We start from the raw sequence: 15,995 nt of genomic DNA, 5'->3' as shown, positions 1-15,995 counted from the left end.
TCTTGAGGCGAAGAAAAGAGTATTAAAATTGGAGTCTTTTATCAACTCACTTTACTTGCACTTCCATTACTAAACTTAGAAGCTTCTTCATTTTCTTTGTATTCTTCCTTTCCTCTTCATTTCCTACATCAACTGGTAATTACCCACCTCATTTATCTTGTTCATTTCTTTACTTTTTTTGTTTATATAATTTGATTTAATTTTCAACATATCGATTTGGAATCATGATTTTTCCAAATATTGTTGTTTCTAATGGTTGAAATTGGAGGAAAGACCAATTCTTTTTGCTGCATTTGTTCTTAATATTCAATCAGCTTCTCAATTTTAGTTAAATTTGATAGTTTTTGTCAGTCTTAGATGGTATATTAGCGCAGAGAAAGATAAAAAATTAGAACTTGGAGACTTAAAACTTAGAAGAGGGTCGAGAAGACCAAAGATGACCTATAAGCCAAAAGTGGATAGAGGTACACAAATTGAGATGGTAGATGTTAAGCCGTGACATAATCAGGGTCCACTCGTGTGTAAGATTACCCATCAAGCATTATATGTAAGTCTATAACCTATTATTTTAGTGACGTGTATTAAAGTATATTCAAACACTAGAAAATAAAAATTAATATATTGGATCAAATAGCAGTTAGCGGATACCAATTTTTGTGATTAACATTTTGGTATATTGTTGTTGTGTTGTTTTTTTGTTGCATGTTTATTTAGAATTTTAGCTGTTGCTAACTTGGTTTGGAATGTTCGTTTAGTAAGTTAGTACAAAGTGATAAAATATTAAATTCTTTTGGCTTAATTTGGATATTAGAGGGTGACAGTATTATAATTTTATTGAATTAGCTAATAAAAAGAATAATTAAAGGAAGTTTCATTGTTTCTTTGATCTTTTAATTTGAATTTGTTAAATAAAGCTGAGATCTTATGGTATTCTTGTTGTTGTAATCTAAAATCCTTATAGTATTCTTTTAATATCACTATCAAATGGGATGTTATGAATTGGACCCAGATGGATATGTTGTAAGTATTGCTGATGTTGCCCCCGTATTCTCTTGTCTACTTCACTTTGTTCTTGTGCCAATTTTAGGTCGACTTTGAGAATTGAGAGGCCTGAGGCAAATTATTAATTATAAGTTTCTAATAGTTAAATATATATTATTATAGGCCCCTAACCATTAAATATCAAAGTGTCATTTTTCAAATTTTTTAAATGGACCCCGAACACAGGCTCCTCTTGCACCCTTATAGGGTCGACAATGTTGCCATACCCATATTTCAAATGTGTCATTTTTGATTAACAACCAAGATGATTGTGCCATGAATAGTAACTTTTGATTTATGCTACTACCAAGGCGTTTGGTTATTGATATTAAAATGGTGATAGTGGAGTGAGTTTTAGTTTAATTTTCATAAAATGTGTTAAAGTTGTTATCATGGTAGTAGATGTCTCACTCTCAAGCATATTTTCAGTAAAATGTTTCATTACCACCACATGCTACAATTTTATGTGGTAATGGATAACAATAGATTTTGTGAATATAAAGAATAATTAGAGTAGAACAGTTTGATTATAAATCTTGTCATATTGTTTGTTTCACTTGCTTTTCCTTTTCTTGATGTTGGAACGTTCTTTACGACTTTCAATTCGAACCTCTTAAAAAGGTTGTCGGTAACAATTACTCCCTCGGTCTTACGAAATTTATCCCACTTTTCTTTTTAGATGTCTCACTAAATTTACAAAATTTTAATTTTATTATGAAATATCAATCACATTCTTTCTTTAATTTTCATCAATACATTTTATTTACCTTTTCATCTCATCCACCCATTTCTTCCACTATCCTGCAATTTTTGTTTTTGTCTCATTTTTCTTGGTTTGCCTACCTAATGTCTAGGAACAAAATTTGGTGGAACAAAGGTGATATTTATTTTCATGGTACATTAGTAAGAAGCTTTAATCTATAATCTATTGATATTCCAACCCTTTGAAGAAATGGTTATGGTCAATGGGAAAATCAAGAAAGTTAATTACTTTCTTTTTCTTTTAAGTTCTTTGCATTTTATCAGATTATGCAAATAATATTGGGCAGAGGGAATTTGTGACACTTGACTGCATATTTGTAGTTTGAAACTATTCTTGAGCTCACCTTTTTTCCTTTAGTGAGATCATTTCATTTTGGTGCTTGTAGGCTATTGTCTCTATGTTCAACTTCCAGCAGTACCGCTACATTCAAGCGCCCAGGTGGACTTTAGGGTGGAAATGGGCCAAAAAGGACGTTATATGGAGCATGTTTGGTGGGCAAACCACAGAGCAAGGGATTGTTCGAAATTCAAAGGGAACATTCCACACTGTTGTAACAGGGATCCAACTGTGGTAGACTTAGTTCCTGGCACCCCTTATAACCAGCAATTCACTAATTGCTGCTGCGAACGGGTGTTAGCTATTAAAATAATCTAGAAAAATCTAGAATTTTAAAAATATTAAACATAAAAGTATTTAAACTAAACAATTAAAAAATAAAATATCTAACATATTATAGCAAGCTTGTAAGTTGTAACCAAATTAATCACTATAAATACTTATTGATGTAAACAATTTTCTGGGCAATGAAAAAGATCGTCATTTTACATATTTACTTATCTTTCTCTCCAAATAAATTAATATACTATTCTATCTAAATTTTCCTAGATTAGCTTCTTGGGTTCAAGACCCCGGCAATGCTGTTAGCTCTTTTTAAGTTAGTGTAGGCCAAGCGGGAACGAGTAATAAGACGGTTAAGCTGCCAAGGAATTTCACCTAGACGGCACCAGTGCCTGGATATACTTGTGGACCTGCAAAGATTGTGAGGCCAACCCAGTATAAGACGCCTGATAAGCGGAGAACCACTCAAGCTTTGAGCAAGTGGCTTGCTTTATAAACGTTAGTCATTTTGGATGCTGGGTGTCGGCATCATATTACAATCTTAGAATGGATATGCACACTTGTTTTCGTGAAGGTGCAAATAATGTTTGCTATCAAGGGTCTAACAGAAAAAATTCTTTTCTTATCACTAACTAGGGTCAAGTTGCGTGCATCCGACTCTTTAAACCCATGCTACCTTAAGTGGGAGCCACTTAGTGGCATTAAGATAACACAAATTCTTGTGAAAGATGGTCTCTATGAGAGACCATCTCTAATTGGACCGGCTCATTATATATTTCTTAAAATATTATAAGTAGGCATTAAGAATGATGTAAGTAGACATTTAAAATATTGAAAGTAGACATTAAGGATATGGTAAGTAAGCATTAAAGATAATGTAAGTAGGCATTAAGAATACGGTAAGTAGGTATTAATCTTTAATGGGTTAGGCTTGAGATATGTCTCTCAAAGAGACGGTCTCTCACGAGACTAGCTGTTGAGATAATAGAATGTTGTTGTTGATGTAGTATACTAAATTGTGCACTCCTAAAGAAGGATCATAGATACTATGAAATTGATGATAGATTAATACTCATATCTTGGGCCGACCCTATTATGGGGCAAAAGGGGCACGTGCTCCAGGCCCATCCAAAAAAATAGAAAAATAATGCTTTAATATTCAATTGTTAGGGCCTTATAATACCCGTATATATGGTAATTAGGGGTCCATAATTAATATTTCGCCCCGTGCATCTCAAGTTTTAGGGTCAGCCCTGGTCATATCAGGCTGTTTGCGCCAGTCTTTAAGTTTAGTGTTCACAACTATGCTTCCCAGTGATGGATCATTGTCCGCTAAGAAATTAATTTTCTCTGATATATGGTAAAATGATTTGAGAGTTTCTAATGACCGCGATGTTTCTTCTTCAGAGTGACTTGGAACGTAACGTGCACATATTCTCAATTCTTGTCTCAGAAGACTCCTAGTTGTTGTGTTTCCCTGTCCTCATTTTACAATGACACTATAGTATTCTGCCCTACTTGCTTGTGCGAATGTCAGAACAACATAACTCAACCAGGAAGTTGTGTCGAGTAAGTAACCCCATCAAAGTGAATTTTGTGGAGATTCTCACATATTCACTCCTATACTAACATAGTTTATGATTGTAATTGCAGGGCTAACAAACCTGTATTCAGCTTCAACCATTTCGGCTGGTGGACCGAAATCTAGCAATGTACCTCTGATCCAGTGTACTAACCACATGTGTCCTGTTCGAATTCATTGGCATGTCAAAGTCAAATACAAGGATTATTACGATTACAAATTTTAACTACCGAATGAACTATACACAATGGAATCTCGTTGTGCAACATCCCAACTTTGATAGTCTTACGCAGTCGTTTAGTTTCTATTACAAAGGATTGACTCCTTACGATGGTTTAAGTAAGTGCATGTTATTTCTTCAAATCTACTAAATGACTTACTACTTACAAGTTACAGTCCGATTGATTTTCTAGATTCGCATTGATCATTTGATTTTATTACAAATGATACCGCGATGCTATGGGGAGTCAAGTTTTGTAATGATTTTCTCAATGAAGCTGGGCCTTTCGGAAATGTGCAATCCGAATTGCTATTTCAAAAGGACAAATCAACGTTTACTTTTGAGAATGGATGGGCTTTTCCACGACGAGTGTACTTCAACGGTGATACGAGCCTTCGTGACTATAATCACTACCCTGACTTTCTTATTTGCTGGTGCATAGTAAAGCATTACGAGCTAACGAGTGTCTTTAGGTGCGTCAGAGTCCATTCCAACCTGGTGAAGCGCGGAGAATGAGAATTTTGTACTCCCTCCGAACCAAATAAATAGTCTCATTTTCTTATTTGGCAAAACCTTTTTAATAGTCCCATTTCTATTTTTAGCTAGCTTTTTTTACTTAAATACCCTTAGTTCACACACGTAATTACGAATTTACCCCCGTAAACCCTACTAACCTAAAATAATTAACAATATAACCCAACATCAATCATCTTAATCATTCCCTCCCTTTTATAATTCCCCTATTTACTCTGAATCCCTACCTCTCCCTCTCTCTCTCATCTTCATCCTCAACCTCTGTATAACTCTTCCTCTTCTTCAATGATCTTCATCTTCATCCCCAAGAATACCTTGGTTTATGGTTTATTATCTTCATCTTCAATTTTTTTCCACCATCTTCGTCTTCTTTGAAACCCTAATACTTTTAGGGGTTTTTTAAATCTGGGTTTTTTCTTCACTTTTCTGGGTTTTTTCGAACATAGCGTCACCAACGTCTTGTCTTTCTTGTTTGTCTTCGTCCCAAGAAAGTGATCCTACGATTGGATCTCCTAACCCATGGTTCGATTTCTACAATCGCCTACCTGCATCGTCTACGACTTCTGATGAAACGGATCTTAATTGGGGAAGAAGTATAACTTCTGAAGATGAAGAAATACAGGGTATGTTTGATTTACAACTGGATACTGTGGTGTGGCTAACTTCCATGGCCCTTGACAGTGATCTTAAAGTTGTCTTCTTCACTTTTTCAATTGATTTGAATTTGTTTTCATCAAAGGGGATTGATGCCCTTCCTTTGGTCCCTGTCTTCTTATTGTTGACATTAATTGGAACTTCGTTTTTTTTTTTTATCCCGAATCTGTCTCCATATCCTTCCGATTGTCCTCCTATGCAAATCGTACTTCTTCGCAATTTCATTGATGAACCCGTGTTGTGGCTTTCCATTACTGTTTAGTGACGTTAAAAGCTCATGCATTATTTGAGTCTTAGTAAAATTATCTACATTTTTTTTTTACCCATTGTATATACTTAATTGAAGCTGGTGGAAATTAATTGAAGCTGTTGATATCTTCACTTAATGCTGTCTTATATACATTTACTGATGCTTGGTGGTTTTTGTTGTTGTATGGGCGCAATTTTTTTTAAGTTTGGCGCCATTCCACTTAATTTTTTGTTTTCCCTTTACTGTGTTACTAATTGTCAACTCATTGGATTGATGGCTTCTTTTCATTACTGTATTTATCTTCCAGTTTCATTGTTGGCTTCTTTTCATCAGTGTTACAATCTTCCAGTTTCATGGATGGCTTCTGTTGATCAGTTTATTTTTCTTCCAGTGTCATTGATGGCTTCTTTTCAAAATCAAAACATTTAGATTTTTTGTAGTTATTTAATTAATTTTGAACACTAAATGCATACCGTGTTTGTTTTTTTATAAATCTGAAGTCAACGAAAGATTTAATATCCGCATGCGCATGTGGCGAGAGGGTTGCTCGTTTTCAATTGCCGTTCAAAAAACGTTGAAGAAATCAAGGAAGAATTGAAGACTTAGTTTATTTTATGATTTTGACGGTTTTTGTAATTTATTTGATGTAATTTTCTGTAATTTAAATTAAGTAGTTTAATGGTTGTTTAATTACAAAAATTTCGGAAATGTATTAATTTCAATTAAGTCTCAAATAATGTGAAACCCAATTTTCCCTCCAAAATTCATTCTATCTACTTTATTAAGCAAAAGGAGGGAATTATTAACAATTAATCCAATTACTTAAAAATACCCAACTACCACCTTTTTAATGGACCCCACACAACCCTTAATATCCGTGCCCAAGGAAATGGGACTAATTATTTAGTTCGGAGGGAGTATTATATTATTCATTGTAAATACATTAATATTTTATTATTCTAATGTTATTTAATGGTTTCCACCTAAATTAAAGTCAACGTATTTATCATAAATTCATAAACCATCTATTACTCAATATTATTGTTTTGATCATTGACCTGATACTGTTATTTTTGTTGTGACAACTGACAACCACAAGCAAAAGGAACAAGTGAGTCTAGATATCTACCGGTTTAAAATAATACTTCCTCCTATTCACCTTAGGTGTCCCATTTACTTTTGAGACATTATTCATTTATCACTTTTAAATCGTATTTTATTATTAATCTATAAGTTAAAACATAATCATGTGGGATCTTATTTGATTTGTTTTGATGTAAAGATTATTAATATCAATTTTTTATAATTTTTAATTATACATAACTCGATATATTACGAATTGAATAAGTGCATTGGATAGAGTGTATAAAGTAAATGGAACACTTAAGATGAATAGAAAGGAGTATATAATTGAAAGTTAATACATATATTCCTTAACTGAGAAACCATTTTAGGTGATAATATCCACCAAAAATAAGCTAAATTAATAGATTCATGAAAATAAAATCACAAACAACATAAAAATACTGAAAAATTCGGTGGTTTTGTATTTCTAAAGAATTGATTCTACTTGGTCATTGTGAGTGATTCCATTTGATTTGCATATTGGGTGTTAAAAATTTAGTGAAGGTAATTTGGAAAAATCAGTATTTTTGCATTACTTTGATAAAATTCTTATAAAAATTGGGAATTTTTTTAATATAATGCATAAAACGTAATTCCCCTTGTGCATTCATTGAGAAAATTATTCCGCTTAGCAATTTGTTTTGGAAAACAGAAGAAAAAAAAATGCTATCTACATAGAGTAGAAACGATTACAAAAATAAGTTAGTTTTAAAAATAAAGTAGAGTATGTCTATAAATAATTTGATTTTATTAAACTCTAGCTCTTGCACAATTAGTAATGCTAAACTATTTGCCAGTAGTAAAAGCTAAGTTATTCTTTAAACCAACAACATATTATTATTTTTTTTTTTTAATGTGAGATAACTCAAATTAATAAGGAGAGGGTATTAATTAGGCTAATAGGCAAGTAACATTTAACAAGTTCCCAGTTTTTACGGCGCATGGTTTTAAATTGAATTTGCCGAATTTACTACTGAAGAGATGTTATTAATAATTTGATATTACTAGGAGTATTAAGAAGCTTTACTGGGTAAATAACTGTGATTTACATTAATTGTAAATTGCTGGTATGTGGCATTACGTCATAGATTCATTATTTTTATAATTTTGTATTTATTTTTTTTATTACTCCATTTTATTAGTTTTATTTAATACTAAGATTTTCTAAGTATTAAGTACTCTCTTAGTTTCTTTTTATTTGTCCACTTTACTTTTTGCATACTTTTCAAAATAAATTTTGGCTCTTAATATCTCATCATAAAAAATAATAAAATTATATATCAAAAAATTTTACATCAAGACGAACTAACAAAATTTTACATAAATATATTTTATTTTCAATATATACTTCAAAGATAAAATTTAAATTTCTCTTTACTAAGTGAAAAAAAAAAAGCTAAAATAGATAAATAAAAAAAAAAAAAAAGGAGTACCTCATATGCAATTTTACACCAATCAGGGCTCCTCCTGCAGGTTTACATAAATAAAGAGAGGTGCCGTGTCTAGAGTGGCTATTTTAACACGTGCCTATCGCGTGTTTGAAACGTCACTGTGTCTCCAGTTTCCAGTACTGAGAATGACAGTGACATTAGTCAAAATACTCCTAACTACGTGTCATATCTCCACCAATTACTCAGCACCTTCATTAATTTATTATACTTCCTGTCTTAATTGTTTTTTTTTTATTTTTATGAAGGCACTAATTCAATCTATAGTAATTTTAATTATATAGTCATTTGTTCATTAGATTTACATTAAACATAAACAGAATAATTTTTAAATAAGTGGTAAAAATACAGAGAAAGAATGAATTATATAGATGTAATTAAAAGAGAGTTAACATGTATGAATGAGATTAAAAGAAAGTGCTGGATTATTGTTCAAAAATAAAAATAATACAAATTAAGTAGGATGAACCAAAATGAAAAATATTGCAAATTCAATAGGACGAGTGAGTTTAGTTTAAAATTATAAAATTGATATTATTATAATTACTTACAACGTTTGACTTTTCATACAGTTCAATAAACTAATTTAATTTTTAATATCTTTAATTATGTACTAATAACAAATTATAAAATTTGATATAAATAATATTTGTATTGAGACGAATCAAATAATATCATTGACAATATTTTAACAGATTAAAAACTTTTTATTAATAAGAATGAAAAATGCATAGTACTATATTTCTTATGTTATAAGTAATTTAAAATGAAGGAGATATATACTTATTGAAAATCAATGTTAGTGTGATGAAGATTATTATGTTTTTTTATTTCTACTGATTGAAAATCAAATTAAATCAACTGATTTGCATATAAATTTTTTGATATGCTAAAATCACATTTTATATTTGGATATGTAGTTTGCGCGAGAAAATAGTAATCATAATTATATTTTGGTCCATATTTATTTAGTGTAGTAACTAGTAAGATATTAGAATCCTATTTTATTTCTATTTTACCTTTAAAATAGGCGTGGATATTTTTAGTAATAAAAAGATATTTGGTAGATGAAAATAGGAATTTTGAAATTTATAACTGAGATTTAAGACGAGAATTGGATAGAACTTTAAGAAAAAATGCCTCCTGTGTTTGTTTAGTAAAATTTTAGAATGCAAAAGAAATTAATTAAAAATAGTTGCAAATTTACAATTTTTCTCTTACTTATATCTTTGTTCCTTTCATTTCATTAATGGCAAAAGTGTCATTTTCTTACAAATTCAAGTCTCATCCCAATGTTCTCCTACTCTCTAGACATTAAAAGGTAGGACATAAAGAGTTGAGACTCGAAAGTAACGTGTCCATTTTCCTTAAACAAACATCTACTTTTATTAACTCAAATTTCAACCCCAAAGTCTCAACCCAATTCCCTCTAGACAAACACCCCATACGCTTACAATTTTAAAATTTGGAATTAGCTCAGATTTTTTGTTTGGCAAATCAAAACTTTTCAAATTTGAATTTGGATCAAATTTCACCATTGTTTTTAAAGCAGTTAAATTGAGAATTTGATAATGACTACCTAAACCTTGTCATTATCGAATTTTTCATTGGTGATTTCATAATTGAAATCCATAATTTGAAATAAAATACTTGTTTCCAAACACTACATTATTTATTTTGTTTGTATTAGTAAGTTTGTTATTTATACTCCTTCCTATTCATCTTATGTGTTTCATTGACTTTATGCACCCTATCAAATACACTTATTTAATTCTTAATATATCTAATTATGTATAATTAAAAATTATAAAAAATTGATATTAATACACTTTATATTAAAACGAATTAAATAAGATCATATATGACTATGTTTTAACTTATAGATTAATAATAAAATACACTTTAAAAGTGACGGATGAATGGTATCTAATGAGACACTTAAGGTGAGTAGGAAGGAGTATTTTTTCTTTGATTAGTTATTACATACTACATATTATTTTTTATCCTGTTTTATTTTGTTTTGCAAACTTAATTATAATTTTTCTATTTACCAGATATAAAGGAAAATGAATTATGATGATTTTATTAAACTCAAAACCTTATTTCAAAATTATAATTTATTGGAAACAAGTTGCAATAGTGTTTTATAATGTGATCACACCAACAAATCATCACAAGTCACATATGTTTGATTCCATGCTCCACACAAAAGTCCTGCTTAACATGTGAATTGTGAACCTTCCCCCATCTCAAAACTCTCCATAAATTGGAACCCCAAAACCCCATTTTCCTCCCAAACCCTCTCTCTACCTCTCTCTCTATAACCAGATCTCTTTCTCTCTCTACCCCATCTTTCTCTCTCATCTCTCTGCCATGGCAGGACCTTCAGTGCCTGCTACTCCTCTGCTCAAAGATGAGCTTGATATTGTCATCCCCACAATCAGAAACCTTGATTTTCTTGAGATGTGGAGACCTTTTTTCCAACCCTACCATTTAATCATTGTTCAAGATGGAGATCCTTCTAAAACTATTAGAGTTCCCGAAGGTTTTGATTATGAACTTTACAACAGGAATGATATCAATCGCATTTTGGGTCCTAAAGCTTCTTGTATTTCCTTCAAGGATTCTGCTTGCAGATGTTTTGGTTATATGGTTTCTAAGAAGAAGTACATCTATACCATTGATGATGATTGCTTTGTAAGATTTTTTTTCTTTCCGATTTAATTGTGGTTTTGCCATCTGGGTTTTCTGATTCTGGATTTTGATGTGAATTTTTATGCTGAACTGTTTAGGGTTTTTGATGGGGTTTTCAATTACTTATTTGGGTACCGATACATTTTTGAATTTTACAAGTGGTAATGTTGAATTTTGTTAGGATGGTCTTTTGATCTTCAATTGTTGAGATTCTGTGGGGTTACTGTTTGAAAATTTGAAAATGTGCATTTGATCTGACTTGTGGTAGGTGATCTACTTATTGTGCTTGTCTTAGCTTATGATTGCTTTTTTTTTTTACTCTTCCATTATCATACTTTGTGCCCCTTGACCATGAAAATTATGCTACTCTTTGCACATTGTGTTGATCTCTTATTTGATCTACAACATTCCATTCCAGTACTTCCCCTTAGTGTGGGGGTCAGATGTTCCTGACCTTACCCCAACAAAGACATTGTGTCAGATTGACCTGTGGTCGCAAACTATCACATGAAAAACTTCACATACATAAAACATGGTCATGATTGATCTATTATTTGATCTTTTCTAGCAATTTGTTTTAATGGATCTTCTTATCCTTAAAAAGGCTATTCTGAGTTCTGACATTGACTTTAAGATAGCTTTGCTTCTTACTTTTGCTTGATCTGTACTTCTATATGTCAGTATTATTTAGTTACTACCTGTTTGTAATCGCTGACAAGGGTCATCATCATCAACCCAATATCCCGAACTCTACGTCTTGTTGAAGGAAGGTGACATACCCATATCCCTTTGAAAGCGGGTGCCAGAGGAATGTTGTTAGTTTTACTCCAAAAAAGTAGGTTTTGATCCTAGATGTTGCACACCTCTTTATCTTTAAAAAAGAACTCGAAAGCCATGTGAAATGGTTTTGCCAAGATTAGTCGATTGCTTGTAGCTTGTAGCCTTATAATAGATTGGATCTCGTTAGACATTGATACGGCTTTTGGGTGCAGTAATGTGTTTATTTTGCAGTCTTAACTGGTCTGAATTTGAATATGTTTTAGATCTAATCTTGCTCATTGTCGACAATGTAGGTAGCCAAGGATCCATCTGGGAAGGACATCAATGCACTTGAGCAACATATCAAGAATCTTCTGTCTCCATCAACCCCATTTTTCTTCAATACCCTTTACGATCCATACAGGGAAGGTGCTGATTTCGTTCGCGGATACCCCTTCAGTATGCGTGAAGGTGCGAAAACTGCTGTCTCTCACGGCCTTTGGTTAAACATCCCTGATTATGATGCACCCACCCAACTTGTGAAGCCCCTTGAGAGGAACACTAGGTATAAACGTTTTCGGCCGTTAGACTGTAGTAATAATGCTACATGAACTGTAACGATTGATGTTTATCACTATCTAAACTGCACTTTGCTGGTCAGGTATGTTGATGCTGTGTTGACCATTCCCAAGGGAACCCTCTTCCCTATGTGCGGCATGAACTTGGCCTTTGACCGTGAGCTCATTGGACCCGCTATGTACTTTGGTCTCATGGGCGATGGCCAACCTATTGGTCGTTACGACGACATGTGGGCTGGCTGGTGCACCAAGGTATTTCATTTGCTTGTCTTTACTAGTCAATTTGAGAGCCTAATTGCTGTCACTTTAGTTCCCTGGTTTTGAATTTCAAGTGTTTGAATTCTTGATGTGTAGAGACGTTTGTGGTGGTTGATTATTGATTTATCTCACTTTTAATATATTTTCTTAAATATTGATATCATGACAAACATGGCTAAACATGGTCCCCAGTCTTCCATATCATATTTGCTGTTGTAAAGCAACAAATCACTGTTGATGAAATGCATGTATAACAGCAATAAAACACACCATCTTATCCTTTTTGTGCTTAAACTTTTGACTTTTTTCATCTTTAAAATTTTGACATGTAATGTCTATTAATCATACCACGGGTTCAGGACCGATCCTGAGATTTGAGAGGCTCGGGGCGAAAGATTGAATGTGGCCCCCAATTACTAAATATACTATTATAGGCCCCTAACTATTAAATATTAAAGCGTTGTTTTACTAATTTTTTAGATGGGCCCGGGACACAAGCCCCTCTTGCCCCTTACAGGGCTAGCCATGATAACGATTTTGTATTATAAAAACGATCATCAACAAAATTTTCAAGTTAGTATTAGTTTTGAGAATCATGAGTTGCCTAGTGTTGACGAATACGATATTCCCTTCTACGGTTTCACCCATGTGACAGTGGTTCGTCGTTTCTTGCCACCGAGAGGAAAGATTAATTCCCCCTCCCCTCCTTGCTAGCAGCCTGTAGGGGCTTCTTTGGCTTTATCCTTATTTTGTCGTTTATATAGGTGATATGCGACCATCTGGGGTTGGGAGTGAAGACCGGGCTGCCTTACATATACCACAGCAAAGCAAGCAATCCATTTGTGAACCTGAAGAAAGAGTACAAGGGCATCTTCTGGCAAGAAGAATGCATCCCGTTTTTCCAAAACGTAACCCTCTCAAAGGACTGCACTTCGGTCCAAAAGTGCTACCTTGAGCTCGCCAAACAAGTCAAGGATAAACTCGGAGGAGTAGACGAGTACTTCATCAAGCTGGCTGATGCTATGGTCACCTGGATTGAGGCTTGGGATGAGCTTAACGGAGGAGCTCCCGCTGCTGTTGCTAATGGCAAATAAAAGCTTTTTGTAGTGATTTGAGAATCGAAGGTCGAACGATGTATTGGATTTCAGGCAGAGATATAGGCTATGTATTTATTGTCATTTAATTTTATATCCTAGGAGTTTTGTACTCAGAACTCCCCTTAATATCCTTTTTATATTTTGTTACAAGTGAATTGAGAATTTGTTATTTATTTTTGTCGGATTTATATGTTAGATGTTCTATTTATTCATTAACCATCTTTTGGCTCAATTTGGTTCATTAGAATTTAAAAATCCATTTTGGTTCAATTTGCTTAACATTTTCTTGATTAGGGTATGTTGATTTATGGTGTTTGATTAACAAATCCAGAATTTGACTAGTTTTATTTAGTGTATTTGTCTAACTTAGCCCAGAAGGCCTATTTTGTTATGCTATATCAGGCTACGCCATATTATTGGACTATATCATTTGAATTTGTTATAGATAAGAACATCTTATCCGATCATGTCTTTTCGAATTTATATTATAATCAAAAAGTTCAATGATTTGCTTGACTTGAGAACAAGGTACTGACCAAAGGTGTTTAATGGAGCAGGTACCCAATGGATTAAGGGTTGGACTATTTTTAAACGAGTTATTTATCAAATCAGGTTGATAACAGGTCAGGTTATTCACGAGGTTTAATGTTGAGGTAATGGGCCGGGTCAAAATGGGTCATAATTGGGCTTTGTTGTCATAAGTAAATTGTCACATTTAAAAGACCCTATCCTTATTGCCTATTTGAGTATGCTAAATGCCTATTTAAAATCATGTGGACCCTTATTTAACATATTCTAAATATCTACTTGCGGTATTATAAAACCATATCGAGTTAGTATGCACCTACACAAATTAGTTATCATATTTTTTTAGTTAAGCTTTATTAGACTGGACATAAAAAACACATCTTTCAAAGAAACAGTCTCAAAAAACCAGCTGAATTCGCTTTCGGCTGAAATGGGCCCTGTATAAGCCCGTTTTATTTTTTGCAATAACCCTTTCTTATTATTTGATTTCAGCCTGGTTCATTTCTGATCCATTGCACGAGTCTAATTGCGACATGTCCAAGTAGTTCACGCAAGTGTCGAACAAAACAAACAGGCCAGCCAATTTAAAAGACCCACAGAACCTGCTAGTTTATTTTACCATTATAACTTCATTATCTAAGTTATATCCACTAGAACTCTAGAAGAACACCAATTAACAGACTAACAGAACCAACAAAAGGCTGAAACTCAACTAGAAATCTTTTTAACTTCAATTTTTTCTTTGGTTCTTGAATTATTTTAATTTTGATTTGTGGGAATGAAGAAAGAAAATGCAGGAATGAGTGTTCAAACAGCAATTCTACACAATTTGCAAAAAATGAAAAAAAGTCGCCGTTGCCGGGGATCGAACCCGGGTCACCCGCGTGACAGGCGAGAATACTTACCACTATACTACAACGACCTCAGTGATGAGTAAATGGTTAGTATAATATAAAATAAAACTACAGTGGAGTTGCCAAGTTCAATCACGATTCATACTCTTATTGTTCCAAACTTTTTTCAATTGGGTTGACAAAATCAGCTCCATTTAGGTGGGGTCGCTAAAACAATGTTTTTTTGTATGAGCTATAAGACCCAATTCTTGAATGTTAGGATATTTTTGATATGTAGTATATATATTATAAATACAATCTCAAATTTGTATGTAACATGCTTCGATGCAATAATTATTAGGTATTAGTTTGGTTGAGTAGGTATCAGAAGTTAATGTCATAAAAAATCACAAGTTTAAATTTTATCAACTTTTTATTTCAAAAGGAATGCTCTTTCGTTTCAACCAAATAACTTTATTTGGTTTTGGTACGTAGACTAAAAAATTTGGTATGGTAAATTAAGTAGTGGGTATTTTTAGAAATAAGAGAAAATATAGAAGAGAGCCAGATCGCGCCTTAATAGAGAGCATGTTCCTATTAATTCATATAACTGACCTCATATGAAAGGATTAAGTTTTTGGTATTAATTTTAGTAAATAGATATAAACATGTATAATGATAAAATTTTTAAAAGTTTTTCAAAGGCATGCAAAGATAAAAGAATAATATTTTTTTCCTTAAATTGCACTATTTTCGATTTTAGTTTTTCCCACGGATTTTATAATATTTTTTTTGAGAATAGTCATAATTTTTTCAATCTCATCCACAAATTTATTTTCTCTTTATTTTGGCCACTCATTTTTATCATCCTTTGCTTTTGTCTTGTTCGATTTAATTTTTCATTTCATTAAATTTCACTTCTAGTACAAGTTTTCAACAAGAGCAATATGGGAGTGACGGGGTCACGAAGGGAGTAATGAACAAGCCTAGAAATGTTGTACATTGGTGGTCGT

General features: G+C 32.6%; 1 protein-coding gene, 1 non-coding gene and 1 pseudogene across 2 annotated transcripts; 2 read left to right on the top strand and 1 right to left on the bottom strand.

Moving 5' to 3' along the window:
- The first annotated feature begins 436 nt into the window (after window positions 1–436).
- LOC130799199 (protein COBRA-like) lies at window positions 437–6,091 on the top strand (annotated as a pseudogene).
- A 4,324-nt stretch (window positions 6,092–10,415) lies between these two features.
- On the top strand, window positions 10,416–13,853 carry LOC130799835 (UDP-arabinopyranose mutase 1). Its single transcript, XM_057663087.1, has 4 exons — window positions 10,416–10,932; window positions 12,003–12,253; window positions 12,350–12,518; window positions 13,289–13,853. The coding sequence occupies exons 1-4, from the start codon at window positions 10,609–10,611 to the stop codon at window positions 13,616–13,618; spliced, it is 1,074 nt and encodes a 357-aa protein (XP_057519070.1). The 5' UTR covers window positions 10,416–10,608; the 3' UTR covers window positions 13,619–13,853.
- A 1,146-nt stretch (window positions 13,854–14,999) lies between these two features.
- TRNAD-GUC (transfer RNA aspartic acid (anticodon GUC)) lies at window positions 15,000–15,071 on the bottom strand. Its single transcript has one exon. It is a non-coding gene; the product is annotated as a tRNA-Asp (tRNA).
- Window positions 15,072–15,995: the final 924 nt, after the last annotated feature.

This window comes from Amaranthus tricolor, chromosome 14 (assembly GCF_026212465.1).
Source record: "Amaranthus tricolor cultivar Red isolate AtriRed21 chromosome 14, ASM2621246v1, whole genome shotgun sequence".
NCBI classification, from domain to species: Eukaryota; Viridiplantae; Streptophyta; class Magnoliopsida; order Caryophyllales; family Amaranthaceae; genus Amaranthus; species Amaranthus tricolor.
This window is presented reverse-complemented; position numbering and strand designations above follow the sequence as displayed.